Genomic DNA, 27,614 nt, shown 5'->3' on the forward strand with positions numbered 1-27,614 from the left:
TCAACAATGTCAAAAAAAATAAAAGAAGGAAGAGAAGACATACCTGAATGAAAGAGGAAGGATAGCATCACAGCTGACAGAGACAAGCGGCGGTGGTGGCAAACGACAGAGGCAGTAACTCGTAGGGGAGAAACAAGCTCCTCAGACACAATTTCTATGTGAACGCTCCTTGATGGCGACGATAGCTGGAGTCATAGGAAGTGGTGGACGACGGCGAAACGACAGCGAATGGGGGCGATGGGGGCTAACGGCAAGAGAGAAAGAGAAAGGGGGAGAGAAGTGAGGTTGATGATACTGTAGAAATAGATGGGAAGGGTTCGCAAATTCAAATTTAGCATCAATTTTACCGGTGATTTTACCATCGGAAAAATCTATTGATAATGCACAGCCTGTGACTAAAACGGTGTGTTTCATTTAATTACCTTACTGTCGGATTTTTTCGCTCCTAAATCCGATGGAAATGATCGCACCATTTTTCCTTTTTTTTTCTCCAATTATTATCGGCGAATTTATTGTCGGAAAACCAAATCTGACAATAACTTTTTTTACCCGACGAATTTGTAGCCAAATCCACCGGTAAATCTGACAGTAAATCCGCCGCTAACCTTTGACGCTAAATCCGACGGCATTCAGTATTTTTTTTTGTAGTGGTTTCTTTTTTTTTTGTGTTCAAGATCATTCCTAACATTAAATTTTATTTTAAAATCATCCTTTGGACCAAAATACCTTTCTTAACAAAAATTATAATTAAAAAATTAGTCATTACAAAATTTAAAATATAATCTCCTTTCTTAGTGTTTTCCAATATTTTCAATTTTTCTCATTTTTCTTCTTCTTCACCCACTTGCTACACTACCACCACCATCACACTTCCACTCTCTCTCTCTCTCTCTCTCTCTCTCTCTCTCTCTCTCTCTCTCTCTCTCTCTCTCTCTCTCTCTCTCTCTCTCTCTCTCTCTCTCTCTCTCTCTCTCTCTCTCTCTCTCTCAAAATAAATTAAATGTTATTGTTGTTATTGATGTTGAGGTAAAACTTGACGGGCTCTTTGCTCAACGATGTATTTTGGCAACAGCAAGTCAGCAACAGTGATAATGGCAAATAAGAAATGACAAAGGTCGTCTCTTTCTCCTCTCTCAATCGCTCTGCTCGTGTCCTCCTTTCCCTTTCTTCTTCTCTTTCGGTCGACCAAAAAGGCAACGATGACGCGCGGTATCCTCCCTTACCGACGTCATCGCCACCTTCCTCTTCTCCTGTATCTCTTCCTTTGATTCTGGCTTCGATGTTTCTCTTCTCTCACTCTCTTTCTTTCTCTCTCCCTCTCTTATCTTGGTCTCTCTCTCCATTGCTCTCTTGCTCGACGGTAAGCACAGTAGAGGGAGCAATAGCGAAGTGGCAGTGCTTGACAATTTCAGACGCTGACATCTTTCTTTTCTCTTCATCTTCTTTTTCTACATATACTTTTCTTTGTTTTTTTTTTATTTTATAATTATTTTTTGGAGTAATTTGATTCAGAAATTTAAAATAAAATTCAATATTAAAGACAATTTTAAATATAAAAAATTTAAAAATAATTTTAATATTCAACCAAAATTTTAGACACTATAATCGTATTTAACCCTTATTATTATTAGTGCTTTTGCCTTTGTGCTATTATGTTTCAACAACTTGAGAAAAATGACAAGCCCTCATATCAAACAAGGGGAAGTAGACATAAACAAGTACATGAAAAGTTTTAGTAGCTTGTGAGTGTGAGCATGAGAAGGACCCCATTATTGTGCTATGTTGAGAATCCCATCATCGCCATCGACAGCCATGTACCAACTTCAATATATTTAGAGAGAGAGGTGACCTTTCCTTTTCTCATGCGCAAATAATGAAATAAACCTTCACATATAGGAGGGGGCCACATTTGGTTTTGTTTTTTTAATGCATTGGTGTATATGTGACATGTTTAGATTCAGAAATATCTGTATACCTTTTTAAGCATAACTAAAGTGTATGTAGTTTTAAAATAGAAGAGTGCTAGGGCAGTAGAATTTGTGATGTTTAGTCATTAATTAGTTATTATCAATATTTTTAATAGTATGAAATGACATCTAATGATGTAAGATTAATAATTTTTTGTTAATAGTTAAGTGCTGATCAGATTTCAACAAAAATAATGACTCCCTAAATTTTTTCTTTAAAATATTCATAGTTTATTTTTATTTATTGTAACAACTTTCTTGGCAGTTAATAAAATTTAAGAGTATCAATACTTTAGTGTCCTAATTACTCAAATTTTATTTTTTTTTAATCATATTTAAAACCATGTGATAATTGTAACTAGACATACAAAAGATATTTATTAGTCTTATAAATTAAATTCAAATTTCAATTCCATCTATTCAATTTATTAAAAATAATATATCTAATTTAATCAACTAATTTAAATCGGTTTAGTTACGTGTAACTTTAAAATTACATATTCAAATAATAAAAATAATCATTAATATAATTATCAGATTAGACTATATACACTACAGTTTTTAGATGCGGTTCTTTTTCAGATTTTGTATTAATGCAAAGTACTTATGTATTGAACTATCATTTTTCTTAATCAATTTGAATTAGTGGAGTATTCGGCTCTTAATCAACCAACTACCATGGCTTCCTTTCCTTTCATTGTCCAATAAGACATAACATACAATGAATCAGCACATACATATTTTTTCAGGGTCTTGGACCACACTACACACTCCACAGAGTCCCACCAAATCAAAGAACTTAGTGGAACCTAATACTCTATATATCTCACTTGTCCTTTTCTGTTATATACCATATAATAAAAATTGCACACTCCTATTACTACTGCTAGTGTCATTAACAAGTAGTGTCATTTGACTCATTTTGCTTATAAACACTGGTTCCTTTCTCCACATCCCTACCCACTCACTATTTTTATTCTTTTTCCCCTCAGGCCCTCACACACTTTTTGATACACTAATTAACACCCATAGCCAACTTGGAGTCTTTTGTTTCTACATGTTCTATTCTATTTCATTGATCCATTCAAATTCCATCACTTGAAGTAGCAAAAGCATTGATCAAAGTTTCAAACTTTAACTTCATCAAGCCTTCTTATTTTTCTTTCTTTCTTTCACACACATAAACACAAACACCTATAATATGATGATGATGCCTTTCAAGATGAGTGAGATGATGGCAACAATGGGTTCAACCTTAGCAAGCTTCATGTTTGTTTGGGCAATCATACGCCAGTATTGTCCATATGAAGTTAGAAGGTTCTTTGAGAAATACACAGACAGAATTATGGGCTATTTCTACCCTTATATAAGAATCTCCTTCCATGAATTCTTGGGTGATAGGCTCAAGAGAAGTGAGGCTTATGCTGCTGTTGAGGCATACCTCAGTGCCAACACATCAAAGAGTGCAAAGAGACTCAAAGCTGAGATGGGAAAAGATAGCACCAACTTGGTTCTCACCATGGACGAGTATTGCAATTCTTACTTTCTTTTTGCCCAAGAATGCGTATCAAAGGTCCTCTTTGGTTTGTATTTTTATTCCGAGTGTTTCTTGTTTTCATTTATTCTTAAAATCTTGAAAATCTTTTGTGAAAGAATGAACGAAAACAGGAAATCTTAGCAAATGAAAAAGCAAACCAAATAGACCTTCAAATTTCTTGAATTTGTGACTAGCTTTTTGTTTCCTATAAAATTTTATCATTGAATATTAGGTATGAGAGAGTCACTGATGATTATGAGGGTGCAAAAGTTTGGTGGTTATCTAGCAAGGTTGCGTCACCACCAAGGTCCATGTCATACTACCCTGAACAAGAGAAGAGGTTCTACAAGCTCAGCTTCCACATGAAGTATAGGGACTTGATCACAAGTTCGTATTTGGAACATGTTATGAGGGAAGGGAAGGAGATTCGGTTGAGGAATCGGCAGAGGAAGTTGTACACAAATAGCCCTGGATACAAGTGGCCAAGTTACAAGCAAACAATGTGGAGCCACATTGTGTTTGAGCACCCTGCAACCTTTGAGACAATGGCTATGGATTCTGAGAAGAAGAAGGAGATCATTGAGGATTTGGTTACTTTTAGCAAGAGCAAAGATTTTTATGCAAGGATTGGGAAAGCTTGGAAGAGGGGTTACCTCCTTTATGGCCCTCCTGGTACTGGAAAATCCACAATGATTGCAGCAATGGCGAATTTGTTAGGATATGATGTGTATGACTTGGAGCTTACGGCAGTTAAGGACAACACTGAGCTGAGGAAGCTCTTGATTGAGACGACGAGTAAGTCTATAATTGTTATTGAGGACATTGATTGCTCTCTTGATCTTACAGGGCAGAGGAAGAAGAAAGGCGGCGACAAGTTGTCGGATGATGAGAGTGAGAAGGTGAGCTTAGAACTTAGGAAAGAAGGGAAGGAAGATGGAGGCTGTGGCAGCAGCAAGGTGACGCTTTCGGGGCTATTGAATTTCATTGATGGGATATGGTCTGCTTGTGGTGGGGAGAGGTTGATTGTGTTCACTACTAACTATGTGGAGAAGCTTGACCCGGCGCTGATTCGAAGGGGCAGGATGGACAAGCACATAGAGTTGTCCCATTGCAGCTTTGATGGATTCAAAGTGCTTGCCAAGAATTACTTGAAGCTTGAAACTCATCCCATGTTCGACACCATTCGGAAGCTGATTGGGGAGTTCAAGATCACTCCAGCCGATGTTGCTGAGAACCTTATGCCTAAGTCTCCACTGGATGATGCAGACAAGTGTCTTTCTTGCTTGATTGAATCACTTGAGGAAGCTGCTGCTGCTATGAAAGCTGAGGAACTGAGGCAGAGCTGCGCGAAAAAGGAAGATGAGGAACTGAAGCATGCCAATGATCACATTAAGGAAGATGAGGGACTAAAGCACACAAATCACACTAAGGAAAATGGTGAGGTATGGGAGGACTTAGAACCTGCTCAAGCAAAAAACCTAAGCCTATAGCCTTTTATTGTGTCTTTTGTTAAAAGAATTCTTAAGAGCGAAACATGAGAAACATTATTTCTCATCATTGTAGGTAGTAAGTATCATATATTCATATGTCTACATCCCATGAAACCAAAATGTAGATTAAATATACTATAGGGGTCTCAGGTCTGGTTTGATTTGGTTCATCTTGTAATTTGGCTTCTGAGATCTTTGATATCCAACTAAACCCCCGAATTTTAGGATTAATTTTGAACTTTGTGTTAGAGAATAATAAAATTAATTGTTAATAATGTGCTGTAAAAGGTGCTCAAAAAATTATTGCAACTTGTATGTATCTATGTATGTATGCTGTGAACTTTATCATCAATGGCCATGTGAACTTGCAAGGTCACTGTCTTTGTTAATTTCTTTCTGGTTAAAACAACTAACTTAACTAATAAGACAATTCAGCACATTAATAAACAGTCTTGGAAAAATTGGCAGTCTTGATAAAATAATTATTATTTGTCTTCTGTCAGTTCCGTTATTATTAAAATACCACTTTTATCAAATATGAAAAGCCAAATTTTCTAATGCTAATCACTACCGAAGTCAACAGAAAAAAAAAAAAAAAGAGTAAATAAAAAACTGCAATGCTCATTAATCTGAAAGCCGCATCTTTTTAAAGTTACAGTACCTGTTAAGTTATTGTACATCAATTGGATGGGTCAAACAAACCCCGCCAACATTTCCTCCTCCATTTTCGTAGACCCTTTGAATGTAGAAACACTAAAAAAATGACTACCTAACCTACATAACTCAGCATTATGCTGCTTCTGGCAGCATCAGAGGTTTGCTTAGATAATGCCATAGGAAGATCATGATCATAACTAACACTGAGCTTACAACAAAAATTTATAATTCTATTATCATACACGTCGGCTTCCGCTGTATAAAATTACAATCCCTACTCCCTTCTACTCAAGCAGAAGGGCAAGCTTCAGTGGTCATTCATTGTCTTCATCTTTCATTATTGTATTTGGACCATCATCGAAACCCGAGCTAGGGGCGAGCTCGTTCAAATCAAGGAAATGGTGCTTTCCGATGCTCTCAACTTCCTCCTGACCAGGACTACTTGACTTTTCGGGAGGTGCATTTTGTTCATTCTCTTCTACTATGGGATAAGTAGCAGGCTGCTCTTCTACTTTCATTTCCTGGTCTTCATCATCATTCCGGTCGGAATCTTCACTTTCCATCATATATTCCCCATTCTCACTGGGATCTGAGTGATCAGCTGATGTATTAGACTTTTCAGGTTTAATAAACTCTTGTTCTGATTCAGACGCCTCGTATTGTCGGTAATTTACACGGTTTCGGGTTGACCTCTTACTGCGCCTTAGACCTGATTGAAAATCATTGACAGGCCTGCGTTTAGAATCCCTCGTAGTACGGCCTCGCAATGCCTTGAACTTACGGGGTTTGTCACTGTCCTCGCTGATACTCAAGGAATCTTCATCGTCATCATCATCTTCTTCTTCTTCCTCTTCCTCTTCCTCTTCTTCCTCTTCAACATTATCTTCATCCCACTGATATTCTTCATCTCCTTCGGAGCTACTAGAAAGCTTCCTTCTCTGCTTACGCTTCTTGAGATACTCTTCATCATATACAGCTTCTCCAACAATATCATCATCACTGTCAAAGTCAGCATCATTATCTGATACAGGATCAAGGAACTCTTTATCTGAATACCGCTTCGGTCTCTGTCTTCGACGATTTCTGATTTTAAAATGAAATGGTTAATGAATATTAGATAGGAGAGATCAAAACACAACAAATTCGAGACAAGGAGGACAATAAGTTACACACGTTCGATCAAGTGGATCCGTTATATGGTCTTCCTCATCATCATCAGAGTAAGGTGATTTTGGAGATGACCAACCAAAATCCAGATTTTGAGGGGAATGTGAAGGACCACTCCATTTACCATTACTAAAAGCTTCCGGTTTTGCTACCAACTCTCTCTTGGGCATGGATTCTGGGGATGGTTGTTTCCGTCTGATAAAAGAAGAAACAGAAACATATAACTACAAATTCTAAGTGAATAAGTATGACTAGCCTGTCTACCCACAGAAAAATATGCACATACTTGGTTTCTTTGATTGCCTCATTTATGGACTTATCATAATCATCTGCAAGGGCAGTATTACAAAAGTCAGAATAAAATCAGCACATAGAAAATACTAAAGAAGATCAGGTACAGGGGACAAATCGATTAAAGACATTAGGAGTGGTTAATGGTGGAAGATTTGGGGATACTGCAGGTCATAGATTCAAATCACCATGGCGTCATTGTAAAAATAAAAAACAATAGAAAGGAAAGAATTTGGTCAGACCAATAATGAAAACAGACAGAACACAAATGAGGTTACACCTTGCATAAATATGTAACATTAAATTTATTAATTTCCAAAATGCTTAAATTTCTACAATTGGTCACCATTAGGATCAATGCAACCATTGTAACTTTTGTTTATTGGGTCTTAAACCAAAATTATTAAAACAAGAAAAGGTGCACCAGTACAAAGTATGACACTAGTGCAATGGTATAGTGTTAGCATCATGAGGGGAGAAGATTCCATGATAAATAAGAAAAAATAATCAAATGTAGCACATTTATTCAGACCAGAGACTAACTGGATGATAAAAAACAAACAGTCACTAGAGAGGTCTAACATCCTAGTACTAGAAGCCCTTGTCCCTCTGGTGAAGTACAATAATACTAAGACATTCTCCACACCATAATCATGATGTAGATATGAGCCAATGTCAAAGCAAAATTTGCCAAACCACAGAAGGTACATTAGGTGCAAGAACATTGACAAAAACCATACTTCTCAAAAGAGGAGTGAACTGTGAAGTCCAATATACTTGAAAATGTAACACCAGCAAAAGAACATAAAACAAAAAGGCCAACCCCAGCTGTAGAATCAAAATGCTAATCTCTCTATAATGTAGATATCAAATACCAATACTGAGAAAATGAAGACTCAAGTTATAGTGATAAATTCTTGCTCTTACCGAAAGTGTAGGTAACAGGCTTCCTATAACGCAGTGAACGTCCGGTAGCAAGACCATCAGCAATCATGTAATTATCAAGAAGAAGGGCCTCTCTCTGTTGCTTTTTCAGCAACTTTTCCTTTCTCTGTGCCAACATTCAAATCAATTTTGTAAGTTGAAAAACACTCAGATTCTTCAGGACCATAAATCAAGATACTTAGGACCCGTTTGGATAGGTTCATAAGTGACTTTTTTTAACTTTTAACTTATGAAAATGTGTAATATTAATGTCTGGTACAATTTTCAAAGCAAAATTGCAACTTTCTAAAAAGCTATTTTGGTGCTTAAGGAGAAGTTAAAAAAAATGACTTCTCTCATAATAAAAAGCTTTTTATCATTTTTCTCTTAAAATAAGTACTTTTAGAACTGAAAAACCAAACACAAAATAATTTATTTATAAGTTACTTTTAATATAAGCATTTATTGTTTAAGCTATTTCTTCAAAAGTAACTTAATTAAGTTGTTTACCCAAACTGGGCCTTAGTAGTGAGGGGATATCAAATAAAAGTACTTATGTTGTCCCTATATTCTTAAATTTGTCAACCACATAAAAGAGTACCTTATGGACTTTCTCAATTTCAGGAAGCATGTCTATCTTTAGCTTTTTCCCCACAGAGATCTCTGTCCTGTTTTTACTTGAGAAAAGCTTCTCCTGTGGAAACAGATGAATGAAGTGATATGCAGCTTGATGTGAAGGACAAAGATTACACAATTCATAATAAACTAATTAGGGGATGGGCTACTTTCTTTGTTCCCTCCCCCTCCCCCTCTCCCCCTTCCCCGCCCCAACTTCAGAAAATGAATAACAACATAAGAATGGATCAATCAGCTGGTCGTATGAACTATTAGCTTTGTTAAAATCTTATGGATAACATAATATTGATTATTTTATGTATTTTATTATTTTTTTTAAGTTTTTTCTTTAAAAACAAATTATGGATTTGTTCCATAAAGTTTAAAGCACCCTTTATGGAACAAAACTGCTTTATTATTTTTCTTCTTGTTTCCTTACTTCTGTCTCACTGTTGATGTCATTATATATAACAAAAGAAAGGTTTCAATGTATGATGTTAGCTAAGAAGCAGTTCCAACAGGAATTTCTATAGCTGGGTAACTCATGTTCAACTTTTATCTGTTTAGGAGAACCTCACAACATACTATTAATCATATCTTCAATGTTATTGATTGTTGATTTATCATCTAATGATAAGTTTATAACACCAATGTTCCAATTCAAAGCAAACCACCCAACAATTATAAAATGTCAACTGCTCAGTGCTATGTAGTAACCAAACAAAGATCAACCAGATTTAGTAACTTACAGAAACATCTTGAAATTCATCAAAATTGGTAGCTACAGATTCCCACTGGTATGATGTATTAGAAAGAACCAGTGAACCTCTTGGTTTCCCTTTCTTCATTTGAATCACTTCAGTTTTTCTTGTTTCTCGATACAGCCTATGACCAACAACTGGGTCATCTTCATACCTGCACTAACCAAATTTCAAATGAATAAAACCACAAACAGATGTCCAAAAAGTTTTAAAAAAAAAACATCTGAATTGGGCTCATATAAGTGAAACCAAAAGTATATTACCAATAAGAAATTCCATGTGAATCACCTCCAATTCGCTCTTTACGAAATGTTGAGAGTTTAACACCATGTTTGAGGGAGTTGTCAATATAATTCCGGATATCTTCTTGCTGCGAAATATTACTCAAATTTGGTCAATAAAGCACTTGTAAATTAGAAAATGGGATAATCAGAGAAAGATATCCATTGCCTATGCTGAGACATCACTGTGCCATTCAAAGTTCACCCATTTAATTTAATATATGATGTTGTAATGAATATGAGTATTACCTCAACACGAATGTCACATAATGCTTTTAAGATCACAAGACGAACCCCTGGATCAAGCGATTTATATACTTCAATTTCCGTCCTGTCATATTAGCATAAAATCTGAGGCTTGGTATATACATATATTAACATTCTCCTATTTAAATGTTGCAATAATACTAACCCATGTGAAGCAACAATTGGAAGATCCCCATCAGCAACCTGCAATTGAATTCCATCCACTTATCAGCTCTTGAAACTATAAAAAAATAAAAAATAAAAAATAAAAAAATAAAAAAAATAAAAAAAAACACAATACTCAATCAAATAACAGCCTGTTAAGTTGAAGTATTTCATTACCCAATGCCACCAATCTCTCAATTTTCTGCATAATACAGTTATCCAAGTATCACGTGTGAGTGCCATGCGTATAATAGGAGGGATTGCCTGTCAAAAGATTCAATAAGTGTTGTTATTAGACCAGAAGCAGTTGTGCAAATAAACAAGACAATAAAACTCCTATGTTCTTAAGAAATAAACCAGAGATCGCTGCACTAGCACTATGGCTAAAATCATAACTTCAAATACCTCTCACAAAATCTGGAACTGTACGCTCCCTTGCAATAAACAGCCCTAACATTCTCTCTTTTTCTCTATGTAATACTCACCACTGAGTATCCTCTTTTGACAGAATAATGCAACAATAATGTTGTTATAATCAAGACAACTTTTATTGGCCCCAATATCTATCTGCCCACCCATGTAGTACAGATTCAGAATGTATGGTTGATGTTATGAGTAGCATCTTTTTATAAACATAAGTTAAAGTAGCATCTTTGTTATTGATCAGCCCACTTTGATCCATAAGTCAATCGATCAAGGATCCATAGAGTATCTTGCATCAGGTATTTCAGTAAAGAACTAAACCTCAAACATAAATTCTTGCGTTACTCACACTATTTAAATCTTCCAGCGAATTATAGTTCAAGTCAGAAACCTTTCAATACGAATTAAATATAACAAAATTCTTGCAACAAAATATAATTCTGCTATGTTGACCCATATCTGTTTCCCATGAAGCTATCTTATACAAAGTGCCTGTCAATGCATAATTTGTATCTTGCAATCCTAATTTTGACTTTGAGGATCTATTTGAATCCAGAACATTAGGAAAATGTCTAAGACAAGGATAAAATGAAGAATTACATTAAAGAACCCCGGCTCTCTACTTACCAACCTTGGCCAAACATGCTATTCAGTCGTAAAAAATATGTCTGTGTGGGAATATATTATTTTCCAAGTTCATTGATGAGTCATCAGTTTGCAATGGAAACTCAAGCAAAACAAATTTTCAGTTTCTGATTAATTCCACCATCTTTCAGCCACAGCAACCTCCTATGAGCTATGAGTATATAGTCCCCAAACTACAACTTCATAAATCTAAAGTCTCACTAATAAGTCAGCATCCTACAAAAACCAGCAGAGAACTAAAACTTGAAACTCATGAAGCAAAGCTATGAAAGTAAAAGCTTTGCAGGATTTGCAAACTTCACTCACTATGGAAACAAAGTAGAACTTTAATTGAAGTTCTAATAAGTAAACATCACAGTAACAAGTACTAAAACAAACTGAAACCACAAAGACAAAGGACATACTACATTCAATGATAAAATGCCATAAACTGAAGAAGCATAAAACAAAGGCACCAACCTTAAGCAAAGGCATATGTATATCACTCAAAGTGTCATTGGGAGTAAGAAGTGCAGTCTCGAACTCTTCAGCAGAAAATTCAAGTGAGATATTCAAAAGTGGCCTAAACAGCTGCAAATAAACACAAAAAACAAGCATTTTCAGAAATACTAGGAAATGCATAAGAATTAAGCACTCCCCCAGTAATGAAAAACGCAATCCAAGACGAAAAAGATCACAGCTTTGGAGCTAACATGCAAAAAATTGAGCACCGAAGCCAACTCCCACATGCACCGGAGGTTCCACCGCGGCATCCTCGACGGCGACAGCGGCGGTTCCACGAGCTGCGTCACGATCTTCGCGCATTGCTGCTGCTGTGGCGACAGCGGCGGCGACTCCTCATCTTCTTCTTCCTCCTCCTCCTCCTCCGCCCGCCGGCGCTCTTTCTTCCCGGACTTCGGCTTCCGCCGATGGATCGACGGTGAAGGCTCCGCGGCGAAGAGACCTGAGAGGCGAGAAGCGGCGCGGAGGACGCACGCGCGAGAGGGGCGGTTGCTCCTTGTGGTTTGCGGAGGAGGAGGATCGGGAGCGGCGGCGGCGGCGGCGTGATCGTCGCCGGCGATGTGGTTTAGGGAATTGCGTTCCGGCGACGACGAGGATCGGCGTTGGGCGGTAGCCGGAGGAGGGGGAGATCCCTGGAACATGGTGGTGACAGAGAGATCGGAGAGTTTAGGGTTTAGGGGAAGTTACGGTGGATTACATGTAGAGGATCATGGGTTAGAGAGAGAAAATCAAACAAAGATAAGAGATTTAGAACGAGAAACAATGAATGAAGAGAAAAAAGGAAGGGGAAAAAAAAGGTTTTTTCTTTTAAGTTAAGTTGGGGAAGGACCAATGGGTCCAAACCCTCAAATCCAAATACCACCCCTTATGAGGTTTCTGTGTTTTTGTGACTTTGCAAATAGAATAGCTCTGAAGTCTGAACTGAAGTGTGCGTAACAAAGTGAAGAAAGAGAAAGAGATGTGTTTTTGGTGAAGAAGGGAGCAAGAGTGAGAAACACAACACCTGAATTTGGTTTGGTTTGTTGTTGGATTTTATTTTCACTTTAGGTCAATTTGTAAAATAAGGTGTTAACTTGTTAATTTGAGCTTATATTTTTATTCTATTCTTTCCGTTACCTTGTACCTTTGTAGCTCCTACAAATACATAGGTCAAATTTCCAAGTCTACAAATCACAGGAAAAATCTGGTTTGGCAATAAAAGAGGTAGCTAGGGTTAAACTTGAATAGTCTGTGTCTTTTCTCTTCTCCTGACACATTTACCTCCAATTTGAGGTTTTGTCATTTGGGTAAAATCGAAATCTATAAATTTGATCGTTGCTGGTTATTACCAATTAGTAGTAAGAATTTCACAGTAGAGTTGAGACATTGATAGAGTATTGATTTTCCTTTTTTGACAAGATTGTTCCCCTTTTTCATTAATGCTAAAAGACTTGGCAAATCCATTGATAAAATAAAAATGAGACAACTGCTGATGTTGAGAGCTTATTAGTTGATGTATATTATAGAATATTGAAGAATGCAAGGGAATTTATGACTTCAATAATAGCAGATAACGTATTACCAAACAAGAGTACTAGGTTTTCTTCTTCCGTGCATGTCGGACCAAATCACCAAAACTACTCATCATCATCACACAACTAGATTCGCTTGTTTTCTAACTTCATGTTGAGAAAGGAAACACATTAATAGCAAAAATAAGAACTTAACAAGTGTAGGTTGAATAAGTTATACTTACTTTAGGATTTAATTACTCTTTTCTTTATACTTTATTTTTATAATTTTAGAATTTAATTTTGATGCACCAATTAGAATTGTTAGTGTAAAGCAGTATTAATGTTACGTTCTTATTTGATTTTCAAAGGGAGAAATCACTTCTGTTCATCACTACCATGAATATATAACATTACATCAAGTGAATATGCTTTCTATCATTCTTCATGCCCAAGAAACAGGATCACACTACACAAAACATATTAAAAGCAACAAGAAAAATGAAATCTGCAGAAACTGGTATATAGAGAAGTTACGGCATGCATGAGATGGAGAAGTAGAAGGAGAAGGAGCCTCTGTTGTTGCCTTTTCCTGGGAGCAAGTGTAACTGCAGCGACTCGGACGAACAACTCTGTAGACGCCTTCGCTCGCAAGGATATACACGTCTTTGTTGTTGTCTTCTCCAAATGAGTAGATGTAGCCTAGCGCTGGGAGGGAGGTTCCAGGCACAGGATCACATTTGATAGGAGAATCATGTGAACAGCTGAAGGGGATTCTGCTTTTGCTGAAGTTTCCACTGTTTACAGGATCTTCTGTTGCTTCCCACACTGCAACTGAATATAGATCAGCATACAGGTACCTGAAATTCAGATTTTAGTGAGAAACTGCGCAGATAATATTACAAAGACCGACATTATTCCAATCCAGAAAATACTCGAGCCTCAATTTAGTTCTTGAAGTTTCAATTGTCTTAATTTAGTCCCTAAACTTTTCAAATTTTAATCACGTTAATCCCTGCGATGGTTTCCTTCACAGAGTCAATTGAAAAGTTTAGAGATTAAATTGAAGCAATTGAAACTTCAGAGACTACACTGAGTATTTTCTCTATTTCAAATTTTAGGGTTACAAATTTATATTCTAAATGTGGTCTAATTTGTTAATATAAAAATTAATTTGGATGATATTATTAATTAATAAATAACTATCATCTGATCAATTATATTGGAAGTTAATAGTTAAATTATTTATTTCTTATTCGATAGAGAGAATGTATAATATTTGGGTCTCCAATTTAGACTATCATAAACATTCTGATTCCATCTCGAATGATGATTGACGAATTAGAAGTTCCCAAATTAGATCGAGAACAAGAATAAGGGTAGACAAGCGTGTACAATTTTTTTTAACTCGATATTACTAGAAAGGCAATTATATACCTAACACTCAATCATGCTAAATTATGTGTAATTGTTATCAGTTGAAGGGCATCAATGCAAATAATGAGAAGCTTGTGAATACCTTCCATACATGCAAGGATCAGTGTTAGATCGATACATATAACCCCCAATGATGCATGCTGACCCTTCATTCTTGTTAACCTCCGAATGGTTGTATCCAAGTATTGGCATAATTGGATTTATGGAGTCTTTGGAGGTATTGCCTCCAGGTGATTCATTAGGGGTGAATGGATAGGGACCCTCATAAACACGCCAGCCATAGTTTCCACCTTTTGTGATGAGATCCACTTCCTCATAAAGATCCTGCAAATATCACTGATGTAATTCACAACATTCCTCAGGTTGTTATTGTGATTATCTTTCAATTTTTATACAAGTACAGAGTCATCAAGACAATAGACTTGTGCTTTCTTGAATGCTCTTTTTCTTGGTGCACGCATCAATAATACGTAGAAATTCTGTATGGAATTTAATAAATATAAACTAGACATGTAAACTTGACTAAAGAAAGAGAAAAACCACACTTTAAAAATTAGTTGTGAGAGAAAAGAACTACTCTCCTTAAAAACAACATCATGTATTCCATAATACCCGAAGTGAGACTTTGGGCACCCTATAATACCCAAGTTCCTAACAATACACCGTCCCTGTAAAGCCGACGTCCACAATGACTTCCCTTTATCAACACTGACCCAGCGATAGCCACTTCACTACCAGTTATGACATTCACCTTAGTCCTGCTTATAAGTAGCCCTTTCCATGGCTGACAACCAAGGCTTGGATACCACTATTAAGTATCTAAGGGAAGTAGAAAACCACCCTTTAAAAGCTAGCTATTAGGGAAAAAGAATCCCTCTCCTTAAATACAATATCAAGCATTCCATATTACCGGATTTGAGACTTGGAGCACCCCATAATACCCAAGTCCCTAACATCCTTCTAAGGTGAAGAATTCATATACCTGTCCAGCATCTCCACAGAAAAAGTAGGAAGGTCTTTCTGAATCAAAACTGCATCGCCATGGAGTTTTTAATCCCAAGGCCCATATTTCAGCCTGTGAACCATTGTCTTGGCTGAATGGATTGTCCTTAGGAATGGAATAGCTACCCCAAAGACCTTGTTTGCTAATTTCGGCTGCACCTGAAAGATAACAATAGATGCTTATCAAGAGTGGGGAAAAAAACTATAATTTTTTATGCACTGAGATTGTATGACTTGAGTAGCGAGTGCTCAAGTTGAACACTTTAGCTAACAACAATCATGACAATACAAGATTGAAATGTCTGTATAAAACTTTTTACAATATCAAGACATATAATTTAACACCTGTATATGGTTAACTAGGGACGGATTACTTAGTTCTGCTACAAGTTTCCTTACAAACCAATCCATTACATTAGGATATCAATGGAGTTAACTCTCACTTGGGATGTTGTCTATATCAAGCCTCATAATCTTCCCAAGCAATGATTTCTTGTTTTGAGCAAAGTTGTATGGATCACCAGTGCCTGAACCATCTCCCATCATGAAGTACAAGTACCCATCATTAGGTCCAAAGAGAATCTGACCTCCATTCTCAGTATTAGAAGGCAACCCCATGGTAAATATCCTTCTCACCTCTGTTGGTTTAGCACTTACAGCCTGAAAATTCAATAACATCTTAATACTTTAATTTAGTCCTATTAATCATGACATTGCATTAAATGAATAATTCTTGGAAGCTCATGGAGGAAATGACCACTAAAACTCTTATCTGTTTTGACATTTTCTTATTAATTATCGGCACATTACATAACACGCTGCATAAACACCTAAGAATTTCTCAAATTAAACTCATTATAGAAACTACTTTTGTGTGTGTAGAGATCAGTACCGATGAAGGCTGAGACGCGGTACCATTAGCAGTATATTCAGCAACAACAGCTTGGTATTGGCAGGGTTGTGCACCACTACTACCTGTGCCTATCTTTGAAGGATCACAATTAACATTTGAGTTACAAGAACATATTCCATTACAACCAGACCACTTATCTTTGTCACAGGTGAATGAGGCGAAGAACCGGCCATTTTCTGCGAATTTCGGATGGAATGCCATTCCCATCATTCCAAGTTTAGCATCACTATAAACCATATCAGTTAGATCAACAAAGGGACTTGACTCATCAAGCTGCAATTTTCCTCCTGATCCATCAGCAGGAATAGTTGCTAACCAAACTTGTCCCTTCTGATTCGAGAAGAATGCACGGTTCGTGCCATCTGGATGAGCAACCATGTTGAGATAGGATCCATTGCCAATTTTTTCAAGGCACAAGCCATGTGGAGGACTAATAGGAGCTTCTGAGTCAGTGTTCTTTAATGCAACAGGTTCTCCTTCAAAGCATACAGATTCACTAGTGGAGGATCCACCAAATGCAGTACAAAAATCTGTTTTCGACTGCCATTGATCTGTGAGTTTACTTGGATTGCTTTTAGATGGTGTTCTCCCTGCTTGGCCTTGTAATGAAGGCGAAAATGGCGAGTTCTTTATTGACACAGATTGACATGATTCCCATACTTGAGAGCAGAAGTCTTCCACTGCTACTGCCTTTGACTGGGAGGAATTGGATGCAATGGTGGAATTGCAGAGCAAGGGAACTGATCGGGGCGTCGATTGAACTGTAAACAGCTCGGCCGAATACGGATCACACCTCTAAAAAAAATAAATTAAGTTACAATGAAAGGAACTGCATAGAGACAAGTTATGAGTTTACAGGACAAAGAACTTCTAACATTGAAAATTATGCAAATAATCCACAAAGAAATAGTTTGTTCCTAGACTTTTGAAAACTATGCTTCATCTATGTTGAGGAATTGAGCGAGGCTTGAGACTCAAAACTTTCAAATATGAACATGTGAGTATGTGACTAGATAAATATTTAATTATTTTATGGCATAAAGTATGGAATAAAATTGGTCACTATTACTGGTTAGTCAACAAATTACTTGCAATATGCAGATTTTTCAAGCAATCAAATTTTCAAGATTCATAAAGAGATAACATTATTATCTTAAATCTTAATGGCATAACTCAACCAAGTGTAACCCATTAACTAAGGGGAAAAGATTTTGTTACTTCTTCACTTCTCTGGTTCCTTTTTCATAGACACCTCAACTTTACCGCACAATTGTTGGTGTTGGGAAGAACAGAACCTTACCGCACAAAGTATCGATTTCAGAGCTGAGGCACAGGTAGTATCAGAGATGTTCATAAGCTGGAATTGTTTCTGAATTTGTGTATCTTCTGTGGAGTTGCAGCAAGTGCTTCCATTGTAAGGACAAAATTCAAGTGTGCTATTGAGGATGAAAGGTGCACCTACACCAAACAAAAACAATATTAAGAAAAACAAAAGCATATGCATACGAAAAAATGGCAAAAGAAGGAAGGACGAACATACTTGAGTCAACGCATAAAGGAAGTGAAGTTGATGAATCCAAAAACAGTAAGAAGCAACAAAAGATAAAGTTGATGGAAATTAGAACACCCTTCATGATACCAAACCAGTTGAAACTGAAAGCTAAAACTACAAGATCGAAGAATATCAAATCTAATTCAACTTTAACATTGTTTAACTCTAAGGAGCATTAGTAGTAGTAGGAGTGGTAGGGTTGAAAACATTATTCTACCCAAAAATAAAAATAAAAATAAAACAGCTTTCTGAAAGTGTTGAATTTTCTTCCTTCTGCTCTCTGTGTGTCTGTCTCTTTCTTTGGACTTTGAAATCTTCTTCTAAATCAGTCACTTTGTCTCTTCTTTTTTTGTTTTGTTCAAGCATCAACTTTCACAGTCACATGAAAGCTACTTGAAAAAAGACGGTCAAAAAACACTCGCCTCAATTTTCAGAGTAGTTGTTGCGTTCATTTATTTTAGGCTTGTAGGCTATGGCTTCATAATTCATATTCATCATAAATAAAATCATCAAATATATAATCATGGCAGTTGAAGATGATGATGATAAAGGCATCAAGTTGGAGATGTCTATGGGCAGCAGTTGACTTTTTTATCTGCCTCAATGAAAATAAAGCCAGCATCTAGAAAACAATTTGGGGGTGCTTGTCCATCTTGGTTGTTGCTTGGTTCATTGTGGGGTATATATATATATATTTAAGCTTAATTAGCAGTCAACTTCTTTTGGTCAATATCAATTAATTTTTAAATTATTTTTATTTTAAATTCTAAATCTTTTAAAATTAGGGGTAAAAATAATTTTATAATAAAAAATTTACTAGTATTAACTAATTAAAAGTTAATTTTTTATATTTATTTGATATTATTTTACTTGTAGACACTAAAAAAGAGATCATTTATTAACTCAATTAAGGATAAACCGATAACCCAATAGAAAAGCATGTTGTACATTTTGCTAGGTAATTTGTTGGATAGTTTTATTGTACCATTTGAATTTTACCAAACTAATTTAATTTTTTATAAATGTCGATTTAATTTTATTTCTTATAAATGTTCGAATCATGATAAATAAAAAAATAATTTTGATCGTTCAATTACATTCGTTTTATTTATCGACGATTTATACTATTAATGTAACATTACGTAATTAAATGTACATGTAAAATTATTTTAAATTAAATATGTAATTAAATAAAATTAAAAGTAATGACCCAAATCAGTTTATGAGATTTTTAAAATTTGGACATTTTAGTCTTTCAAATTTTAAAATAGACAAAATAATCTCCAACATTTATTTTTGTTAGATAATACAATTTTTCTCTATTTGTTATTAGCGGTGATTACTGATCATAAAATGTTTATTCGCACACGTGGCCGTTAAGTGTCCATGTGTGCAATCTAGACAAATCAGTCCTGAGAATGAAGTATAAAACAGTTTCATAAAGTTTAAAAAATTTCGAAATAGTCTCCAAAAAATTAAAAAAATCTTAAAATAGTCCCTAAAAAAATTTTTAAAATCTAAAATACTCCCTTTGAATTATTTATGTATAATTATTTTTTAATTGATAAATTTTAATTTCTAAAATTTTTTATCTATTTATCTCTAATTTGATTATTCATATATACAAAAAAAATTATACATTTTCAAATCCTAAATTATAAATTAATTTTAAAGTTTTTCAAAAGATTAATTTAAAATAATTAAATAAACTCATCTTTATTTTTAATCATGTAAAATATTAATTTAATTGCAAGTACCATATTCTATGATCATTCTTTAATAATGAAGAACATAATGAGTTTGTGAAAATTTTTTACTTAACATAAAAATTTTCATATAAATAATTGAGAATATTTGTGCAAATGCTTATGAAGGTAATACTTTGAAACTTGCATGCAATGCAAACTAAGTCACCTATGAATGATGATTTACAAAATCTCAATACAATGTGAAAACTTCTAATACTTGTAACACTTGAAGAAGAAATGTCTCGACCAATTTAAGTATTTTGTTTATGTTTTTTTTTTTTTAAAGTTTTGAAATCTACTAGTTATAAAGTTGCATAAAATAGACTTGCAGTTAAAAATGTGCTACTACAATTAATTGTTATATAAAAAATAAATTTTTTCACTTGTAAATATTTTTTTCTAAAATTATTTAGTGTCAATATCTTAGGAGTTTAGGTATATAAATAATGACCTTTATAATGCAACAACTTCTTAGATTTAGTTGTTATTATTATGGTTTTTACATCACCTAAATATAGGTATCATATATTAATGATTAAATAATGTTATTTTTTATGATATTTTGGAGTTAATGAATAAAATTATCTTTTAGTTTAAATTATGTTATTTTTTGTATTTTTTATTTATTATATATATTTTCAATAATATTTTATTATTTTAATTAATAAAAATATTATAAGGCATTTATTTTTGAAAAAAAATTAAAAATATTCAAAAAAATGTTTTAAAATTTTACAGGATTGTTTTGAGATTTTTCAAATTTTTTAGAGACTATTTCGTGCTTTACTTTGGAAACTGATTTGTCCAACTTACACACGTGAACACTTAACGGCCACGTGTGCGAATTAACGAAAATAAATGTTGGGACTGATTTGTGTATTTTAAACTTTGAGAAACTAAAGTAATCGATTTCAAAAATTTCAGGGATTAATTTGGGTAATTACTAATTACTCTTAAATTAAAAAAAATTGTATTATTGTGGGGCGGTGTAGTGCTGTGTTCATGACAGTGGTATTATTCACTTGGGATTACAAATCTTCTAATAAATAAAATAACAGACAGAAGACAAAGTAGTTAGGCAAGGATGATAATCAGCAAATAAAAATATATAGTGATTAGTGTGATATTATAGTTGAATCCGAAAGCGAACTTCTTCACTTGATTAGAATCACATGCTCATTGTTGTCTTCATCCCTTCAATTAAATTATGAAGTAATAAAATAGTGTCTGGTCAAGGTAAACCAATCAACCATAGCAGATGTATTGAAGAATATTCCTGGAACCAGGGAGGTGTGAGATAGGGGAACTTAGAGCCTGAAACGTTGATCGAAAACTTAGTCCGAAACATGTTGTTTGTTTTTAGGGCTACGAAAGTAAAGAAGCAAAATTAAGTGCCAAATATTATTCTCATATTATCCACAAAAGAAAAAGAGATGCACATCAAGCATAGAGAACTGCCAAATATTATTCTCATCATAGTCTTTTTCATGTTAGAATTTGAGGATTCATGAATGAAAGAATTTATCCTCCACCATGTATGTCAATCATTTTTGTAGCAGTTAAAGGAATAAAAAACAAATAAAAGTAACCTACAAGAATGAATAATTGGTAAAAGATCGAAAGTGAGTAACAATATTTGTGTCCAAAATTTGGACAATTCCAGTAGTACTTTAAAATGGCTTATTTGGATTGCAATTATGTACAAGTTCTATTCAGATTTTAAAAGAAATATTCCAGTAATACTCAAATCTCCACGAGAAATGGGAATTAGCAAAGATGGATCAAGACAGGAACAGGCAAAACACAAGTGAGAATCAAGGATACTTGTAGTTTGACACAAATCTAGCCATATGTTTTCCCGAATATTTTCTTTTTCTTTTTCTATTTTTAAAATTATGAAAGGCAATTTTTTAACAATGTATCAGCACATCGTTAAGACAATATTTTATACTATTGTTTCATCTAATTTCAACTTGAATAGCTATTAGGTGCTAGTTGCAGAAAAAAAGATCACTTGGGAGTCGCAAAAGTACAAGGATATTTGCAAGGTGTTAATTTAGACTGTATCATCAATAATAAAAAAATGAGCTGGGTCTCAAGATTTTGAACACTTTTTAGAAGGCAAATTTCCCTGTGCATAATCCTCATCCCATATGCAGCTTCGCCATCTACAATGATCTCAACCATCAAGTGCACCAAGGGCTTTCATGTCCTCCAAGAAAGCTGTGTATGAATCATCGATGCTCTGTGCTTTTGGAGCTGACGACGATGAACTCACTGACTCTGGTTTTACAATAGTTGGTGGCCCTGAGACTGTCCTAGAGGTTGATATTGTCGGTTTCGGTTTGGATTTTGCCACTGCATTCTCTCTTCTAACCCGAACAGATGCAGGAATCTACCCAAAAACAAATCAAGGTCTGAATCAGAGAAATAATATATATGAAAATGAGAGAGAACATTATGCAAGTAATGCCAATTTAAGTGTCAAGACATAAACTACTTAGGACAACTTGGCTTATTTAACAACTAGAAGGAAATTGTCTCTACTGAGATAGTTGTCACAGAGAAAACGACTTGATTGTATCCCATCATTAATCATAATTGTAAGCAAGTTATTTAAGTCTATAATTCTAAATCTATTTGAATGACCACTTCCATAACTTTTCCTTGTCCCACTCAACTCAAATTGTCAGGCTACCCTCCATTAATCAAACTCTTCTTACTAAGACTTCTACAGGTCTTATCCTCACATAACCAAACCACCTTAAGCATAATCTTATAGTTATCACCTCCTACATACTTCCTTAACACACTAATAATTGCATACCTAATGTATGTGCACTTACTCAAAATCCCTCACTTAACCCTATGTAGTGATATCCTCATTCCAGAGTATTTAAATTTTACGATAAAATATATGCAGATGTAAAACAAGCATTTCATGGATATATGGAGAATAAAGAGGTGCAAAGCATCCCATATTACACGGAGTCTAGCAAAGAGGAGCCGCATCCAAAGGGTGTAATTTTAAAATTTAAAAAATAAAATAATATCAACCTACCATAGCTGTAAGTTCTGGTGTGTGCTGAGCTAATGGCCTTTTAACAACAGTAGATGCAGCAGATTTAACATAAGATGGTTTTTGAGGAGGAGGAGGTGGTGGAGGTAGCCTAAAAGCCATTTGATCATCATCTTGGAAGCTTGGAGGAGGACCAGGAGGAAGTGGTGGTCTCATCATTGGAGGAGGCCCAGGTGGAGGACCATATGGGGGCCTAGGCATCATTGGGACCATCATTCCAGGAGGTGGTGCCTGACCAGGAAGTCCAGCCACTGGTAAAGGAGGCCTCATATCAGGTGGTGGTGGGGGTGGTGGAAAACGGGATATTCCAGGAGGCAAAACATCGGCCTGCAAAGTTGGAACTAACGTGGATCCTGGAACAGGAGGTTGTTGCCTTGGAGGAGGAGGCCCAGGAACCATTTTTGGGATCTCATGGCTTGGCAGAGAATTCGTATTATCAGTGGTAGCTAAAGCACCATCAGACTTTTGTGGCATCCGATTCGGCAGAGGGGGTGGAGGGAGCTGCATCTACATTTTAGAAAGGATGTCACTGTATTAGAAGAATTGGGTTAGGAGAATAATACCAATTCATGGGCTTTAAATTTAAAGCAATCAAATGTGGCACAAAATCATACTCATCATCAACCTTTTCTTTAACTTTTTAAGTCTTAACCAGGATGATTTCCAAGCAATAACCATTTCAAAATATGCATAAGGAGTACAGCCTATGTTCTGAAACATTTACATAAAAATATTGGGGCCAAAATGGTATAAACCTAAGATTTTACTCCAACACTATAAATCATATGCATTGATCTGACTTCACTATTTTTTAACATAAAAATATAATATATAATTGTTCTTTAGATTCATTTATTCTTCTCCTGGATTTTAAGAAATACAGGAGGCCCTGTATCTGCCAAATCATTTCAGATAAATGCTTCTTAGCTTTCCATTAATCTATAGTTCCTTTTCTATAATATTGTTTTAGATTATAGTTTCATGCCATTATAGATAAAAACATAAGCCTACCTGACCAGTCTCCTTAGAAGGCAAATCATCTGCAGATGAAGATTGGTTTCGCTCTTCACCTCCACTAGTGCCAGGTGGCGGTGGCTGAGACTGTGGTAGGGGTGGAGGTGGAGGGGGTATCGGGTGATTTGCAACTTGGTCTTTAGGTGGAGGACCAGGAGGTGGAGGTGGCAAAGGAGGTGGTGGTAATGATGTAGGTCCAGCAGTAGCAGGCTTCGGAGGCATGGGTGGTGGTGGAGGCAAAGGCAAAGATGCCGCAGGTAAAGCAGTGCCCTCGGCCAAACTTGAACTGCCAGCTTCAGGCAGTGGGGGTGGCGGCGGAGGTGGAGGTACAGTTAACATATCATCCCCTGACTCTGCTGCTGATGATGATGCAGCAGTACTCGATGAAGCACCAGATAAGGGAATTCTGGGACCTGAGAGCTCAGCACAAAGAGCCGGATCAGGCAACTAACAGCACATATTCATGATTTTAACAAAAATGAAAGGAAGCTCAACATACCTATAGACGATTTAAACATGGGAGGTTTCCCAGGTGGGGGAGCCCCTGTAGGGTTTAATGTTGGATGGTAATAAACGGAATCCTGTAAAAAAAATAATTAATTACTTAATAACTCAAAACTCTTAACTATATGCTAGTTTAGTTCTGTATGGTGAGAAAAATAAATAAATAAGCGAAACAAAACAAGACATGCAACCCAGAAACAACTCTAAATCCTACCTCAGGCTTTGGGTGTTTAACTCTCTCTTCTTCTTCTGCAGTTGTTCTTCTTCGGGGAGGCCCTAAATGACTGCCAAAAAGGCATTCTAGAATGTATAAACTAACAAAGAAAAAAGTGGGTCAAAAGGTTGCTTTTAAGCAATGGAGAAATCCCTCACCTGAACATAACAGGAGTCTCACCCTTCTCCTTCATTTTATCTTCATATTCCTAGTTAAGAAAGAAATCGGTTTTAGATCAATACATCATAAAAAGTAATAATTTACAGAAACTATTTATAGAAAAGATTAGCATACAACTGTGTGGAGTGACTTCTGAGTGTAAATTTAACTAAGGTCAGTTTCTGCTAATGGTGCAACATCATACTCAGGTAACGAATATTCCATAAAGCTTTACTTCTGCCTTTCACAACACAGTGCGGTCAATGTACTAAGTCAATCTGATGTTTAAATTTAACAATGACTCCCTACAGTCTTTGATTTAGTAGAAACAAAAAGACAGATTTTAACTACCAACATAGTTGAACATACAAGCTTTTATTTTGGACCTAGAAAATATCAATTAAAACTCACATAGAGGGGCATGAAAGTAAAGATGTGTTTTTAACCATGATGAAGAAACAGATAAAATCAACTTGGAAATTGGCCTCAGAGTGCCAGAGATCAACTATCACAGTTATATGTTCTCCATTTTTGTTTTTCGTAAAAAGGAAATAATTGTGTGCAGCATACAACTGAATTTCAATAAGGAAAGAAATATTTAACAATAAAGTGAAATGGTCCAAGAAAAAGAAAAGCACGGTATATTATTACCCTCCTCTTCTTTAGGACAAGGTTAAGTGTATCTTGTAGTTGTCTCTTCTTGTGCTTTCTTGCCTTATCCAAAGCACCATCAGCCTCTGCACCAACAATATACAATAAATTTGAATAGGTCAAAGTTCTAGACGACACCTAACTTTGTTAAAGCAGTATATGCCAAGAAATTAATCTAGTGAATAAAAGCAGAAGCTGTCAAATTGAGTAGGAAACGAGAGCAATAAAGAATTAATACGCCAACATCCCCCCCCCCCCCCCCCAAACAATAAAAATGTCAAAAGATAAAGCAAAAAGAAGAGGTACATGCAAATGATCCACAGTTTTCTGAGCATAACTCACGAAACCATACAAAGCATTATCACACTGCACACCACAGGCCTAAACAAATGCACTGACTTTGAGGTACTTATGTTTTCAGACACGTAAAGTTTCACACTTGATTTACATAATTGTATGCATAATCGGGAATGGATCCTCTCAAATTTTTTTCCAATTGAAAGAGTAAAATGTGATCTCTAATCCTTCAATATTTTCTCCTTCCTGTTTTCTCTTGGTTCCACCAATAAAATGTATGGTGAGAGATCACACTATATCCCCTCAAGTGAAAAAAAAAAATTGAAAGGATCCATTCCCTGCATAAACTGCTATACAACTGTCAAAGTTTCATATTGCAATTGAAATCTCTATATACAAGTGAACATCCATAGTTCTTTGCCCGCCCTTCACTGAGACAGATAACATAATTCCTCCATTGAGAATCAAACAAGCTTCCCAAGATAACCACTAATTTGGCGGCAATTTGAAAGAATTTATGCTCACAAACTTACTGAACTCTATTTTCTTTAACTTCATGTAAATCTTGTCCTGTTAACTAGTTCTAATTATCAGAAGATGATCATGATTCTTGAAGAAATCTCAATTCTCGGCAGATATTACAAGTCACTACAAATTGGTTTTCACTATTGGACATGATAAGAGATTCATGCATTCTATAGCAAAACATATGATCAATTAATACTTTCATGATGACGACAATAACAATAATAATAAAACAATAACAACAACAACAAATAAATAAAAGAAAGTGGTGTGGGAAAGCTCAAGACTTGACATACTCATCATTTCCAAGTTCTCAATCTGTTTCTTCAGCTGTTCAGGATCTTTCTTAAGAATTCCCACTTCCCTCACCTTCTTCCTTTCCTTCTTATTCTGTAAAGAAAAAACAAAAGAACAAATAACTATAAACTAAATTAAAATAAATAATTAAGCAAGAACTTCGTAATAACAAAAATCTCAGTAGATAAAGCTGGGTTTCATTGAAGCAGCTACTAGGGTTAAAAAGAAAAACCCCTATGTCTATCATCATAATTTCCCTTTCAATTTGTACAGCGGCTACTTGCATTATAGTTTTTCAATTAATTAGGGTACATATTGAAAAAGAAAATTATGAGAAAAGAGTGAAGAATTACCCTTTTCAATTCCTTCTTGCGAAGCTCCTTTCGATAAGCATCGGTGGGATTCATGACCTTGCCACCCTTCGTGGTCTTCATTTTTTCTTATTTTTCAATTCTAAAGCTCAAAACCTCTTTCCCCCTTCTTTTCTACCTCTCTCAAGAATAAGCTCCTTGATTATCGTTAATTAACCTCGTCGTTTCGTTCCTACTGCAATTTCAATCAAACTAGTGAGGAGGAGGAGAACCGATAAACGACAAACGGGGAGTAAAACGGCGAGTTCATATGAGGTTATGGCTTACGATCCATTCACGCATTCGCACTCTTCCGGATTCTTTTTTTCTATTCTCTAACACTGCTTTGCGTTCCTCTCCGTTTGTTTCCGATGCACCGATTTCGATTACAGCCTTTTTTCAAAAGAAATATAAATAAATAAAAATAAATGAAATAAGTTTTGCAATATTTCTTGATGAACGGCCCATTGCACCTTTTTCCACCTCTTCTTGGGCTTTTATATGGGGCTCCATTTAGGATGCTGTATACGCAGATCATCTAGAGCTTCGTAGCTCAACTAGGGCCCTGATTGGTAACCTAACCCGGTAGGGTAACAGGCTTTCAGTCCGATCCATGGGATCGAGCCAAATTTAATAACAATGGAACGAATTGAGGCTTTTTTACATTTTTAACAAGGTGAAGTGGGATTGAGGTTGATTTCTACCTCTATAG

At 35.5% G+C, this 27,614-nt stretch overlaps 4 protein-coding genes across 4 annotated transcripts; 1 reads left to right on the plus strand and 3 right to left on the minus strand.

The window, feature by feature from the left end:
* Positions 1 to 2,811: 2,811 nt before the first annotated feature.
* On the plus strand, positions 2,812 to 5,225 carry LOC107633768 (AAA-ATPase ASD, mitochondrial). The gene is made up of 2 exons (XM_016337371.3): positions 2,812 to 3,494; positions 3,737 to 5,225. The coding sequence occupies exons 1-2, from the start codon at positions 3,169 to 3,171 to the stop codon at positions 4,992 to 4,994; spliced, it is 1,584 nt and encodes a 527-aa protein (XP_016192857.1). The 5' UTR covers positions 2,812 to 3,168; the 3' UTR covers positions 4,995 to 5,225.
* Positions 5,226 to 5,595: 370 nt separating this feature from the next.
* On the minus strand, positions 5,596 to 12,973 carry LOC107610968 (DDT domain superfamily). The gene is made up of 12 exons (XM_016312943.3): positions 11,862 to 12,973; positions 11,629 to 11,739; positions 10,279 to 10,365; positions 10,103 to 10,140; positions 9,940 to 10,021; positions 9,673 to 9,779; positions 9,398 to 9,563; positions 8,635 to 8,727; positions 8,037 to 8,160; positions 7,105 to 7,147; positions 6,825 to 7,013; positions 5,596 to 6,734 (listed from the first exon to the last, which is right to left on the minus strand). Exons 1-12 carry the CDS (start codon positions 12,309 to 12,311, stop codon positions 5,966 to 5,968), a joined length of 2,259 nt encoding a protein of 752 aa, XP_016168429.3. The 5' UTR covers positions 12,312 to 12,973; the 3' UTR covers positions 5,596 to 5,965.
* Positions 12,974 to 13,481: 508 nt separating this feature from the next.
* LOC107633759 (HIPL1 protein) lies at positions 13,482 to 18,730 on the minus strand. Its single transcript, XM_088501657.1, has 7 exons — positions 18,053 to 18,730; positions 17,813 to 17,970; positions 16,492 to 17,307; positions 16,043 to 16,259; positions 15,580 to 15,758; positions 14,680 to 14,921; positions 13,482 to 14,020 (listed from the first exon to the last, which is right to left on the minus strand). Exons 1-7 carry the CDS (start codon positions 18,144 to 18,146, stop codon positions 13,630 to 13,632), a joined length of 2,097 nt encoding a protein of 698 aa, XP_088357783.1. The 5' UTR covers positions 18,147 to 18,730; the 3' UTR covers positions 13,482 to 13,629.
* Positions 18,731 to 21,665: 2,935 nt separating this feature from the next.
* On the minus strand, positions 21,666 to 27,373 carry ELF5 (proline-rich family protein). Its single transcript, XM_016337341.3, has 10 exons — positions 27,191 to 27,373; positions 26,906 to 27,098; positions 26,552 to 26,645; positions 25,434 to 25,519; positions 24,782 to 24,831; positions 24,624 to 24,693; positions 24,405 to 24,486; positions 23,903 to 24,318; positions 22,874 to 23,398; positions 21,666 to 22,207 (listed from the first exon to the last, which is right to left on the minus strand). Exons 2-10 carry the CDS (start codon positions 26,984 to 26,986, stop codon positions 21,992 to 21,994), a joined length of 1,620 nt encoding a protein of 539 aa, XP_016192827.1. The 5' UTR covers positions 26,987 to 27,098; positions 27,191 to 27,373; the 3' UTR covers positions 21,666 to 21,991.
* Between the last annotated feature and the right edge of the window lie 241 nt (positions 27,374 to 27,614).

This window comes from Arachis ipaensis, chromosome B1 (genome assembly GCF_059453495.1).
Source record: "Arachis ipaensis isolate K30076 ecotype BB chromosome B1, ASM5945349v1, whole genome shotgun sequence".
In the NCBI taxonomy this organism is placed as follows: domain Eukaryota; kingdom Viridiplantae; phylum Streptophyta; class Magnoliopsida; order Fabales; family Fabaceae; genus Arachis; species Arachis ipaensis.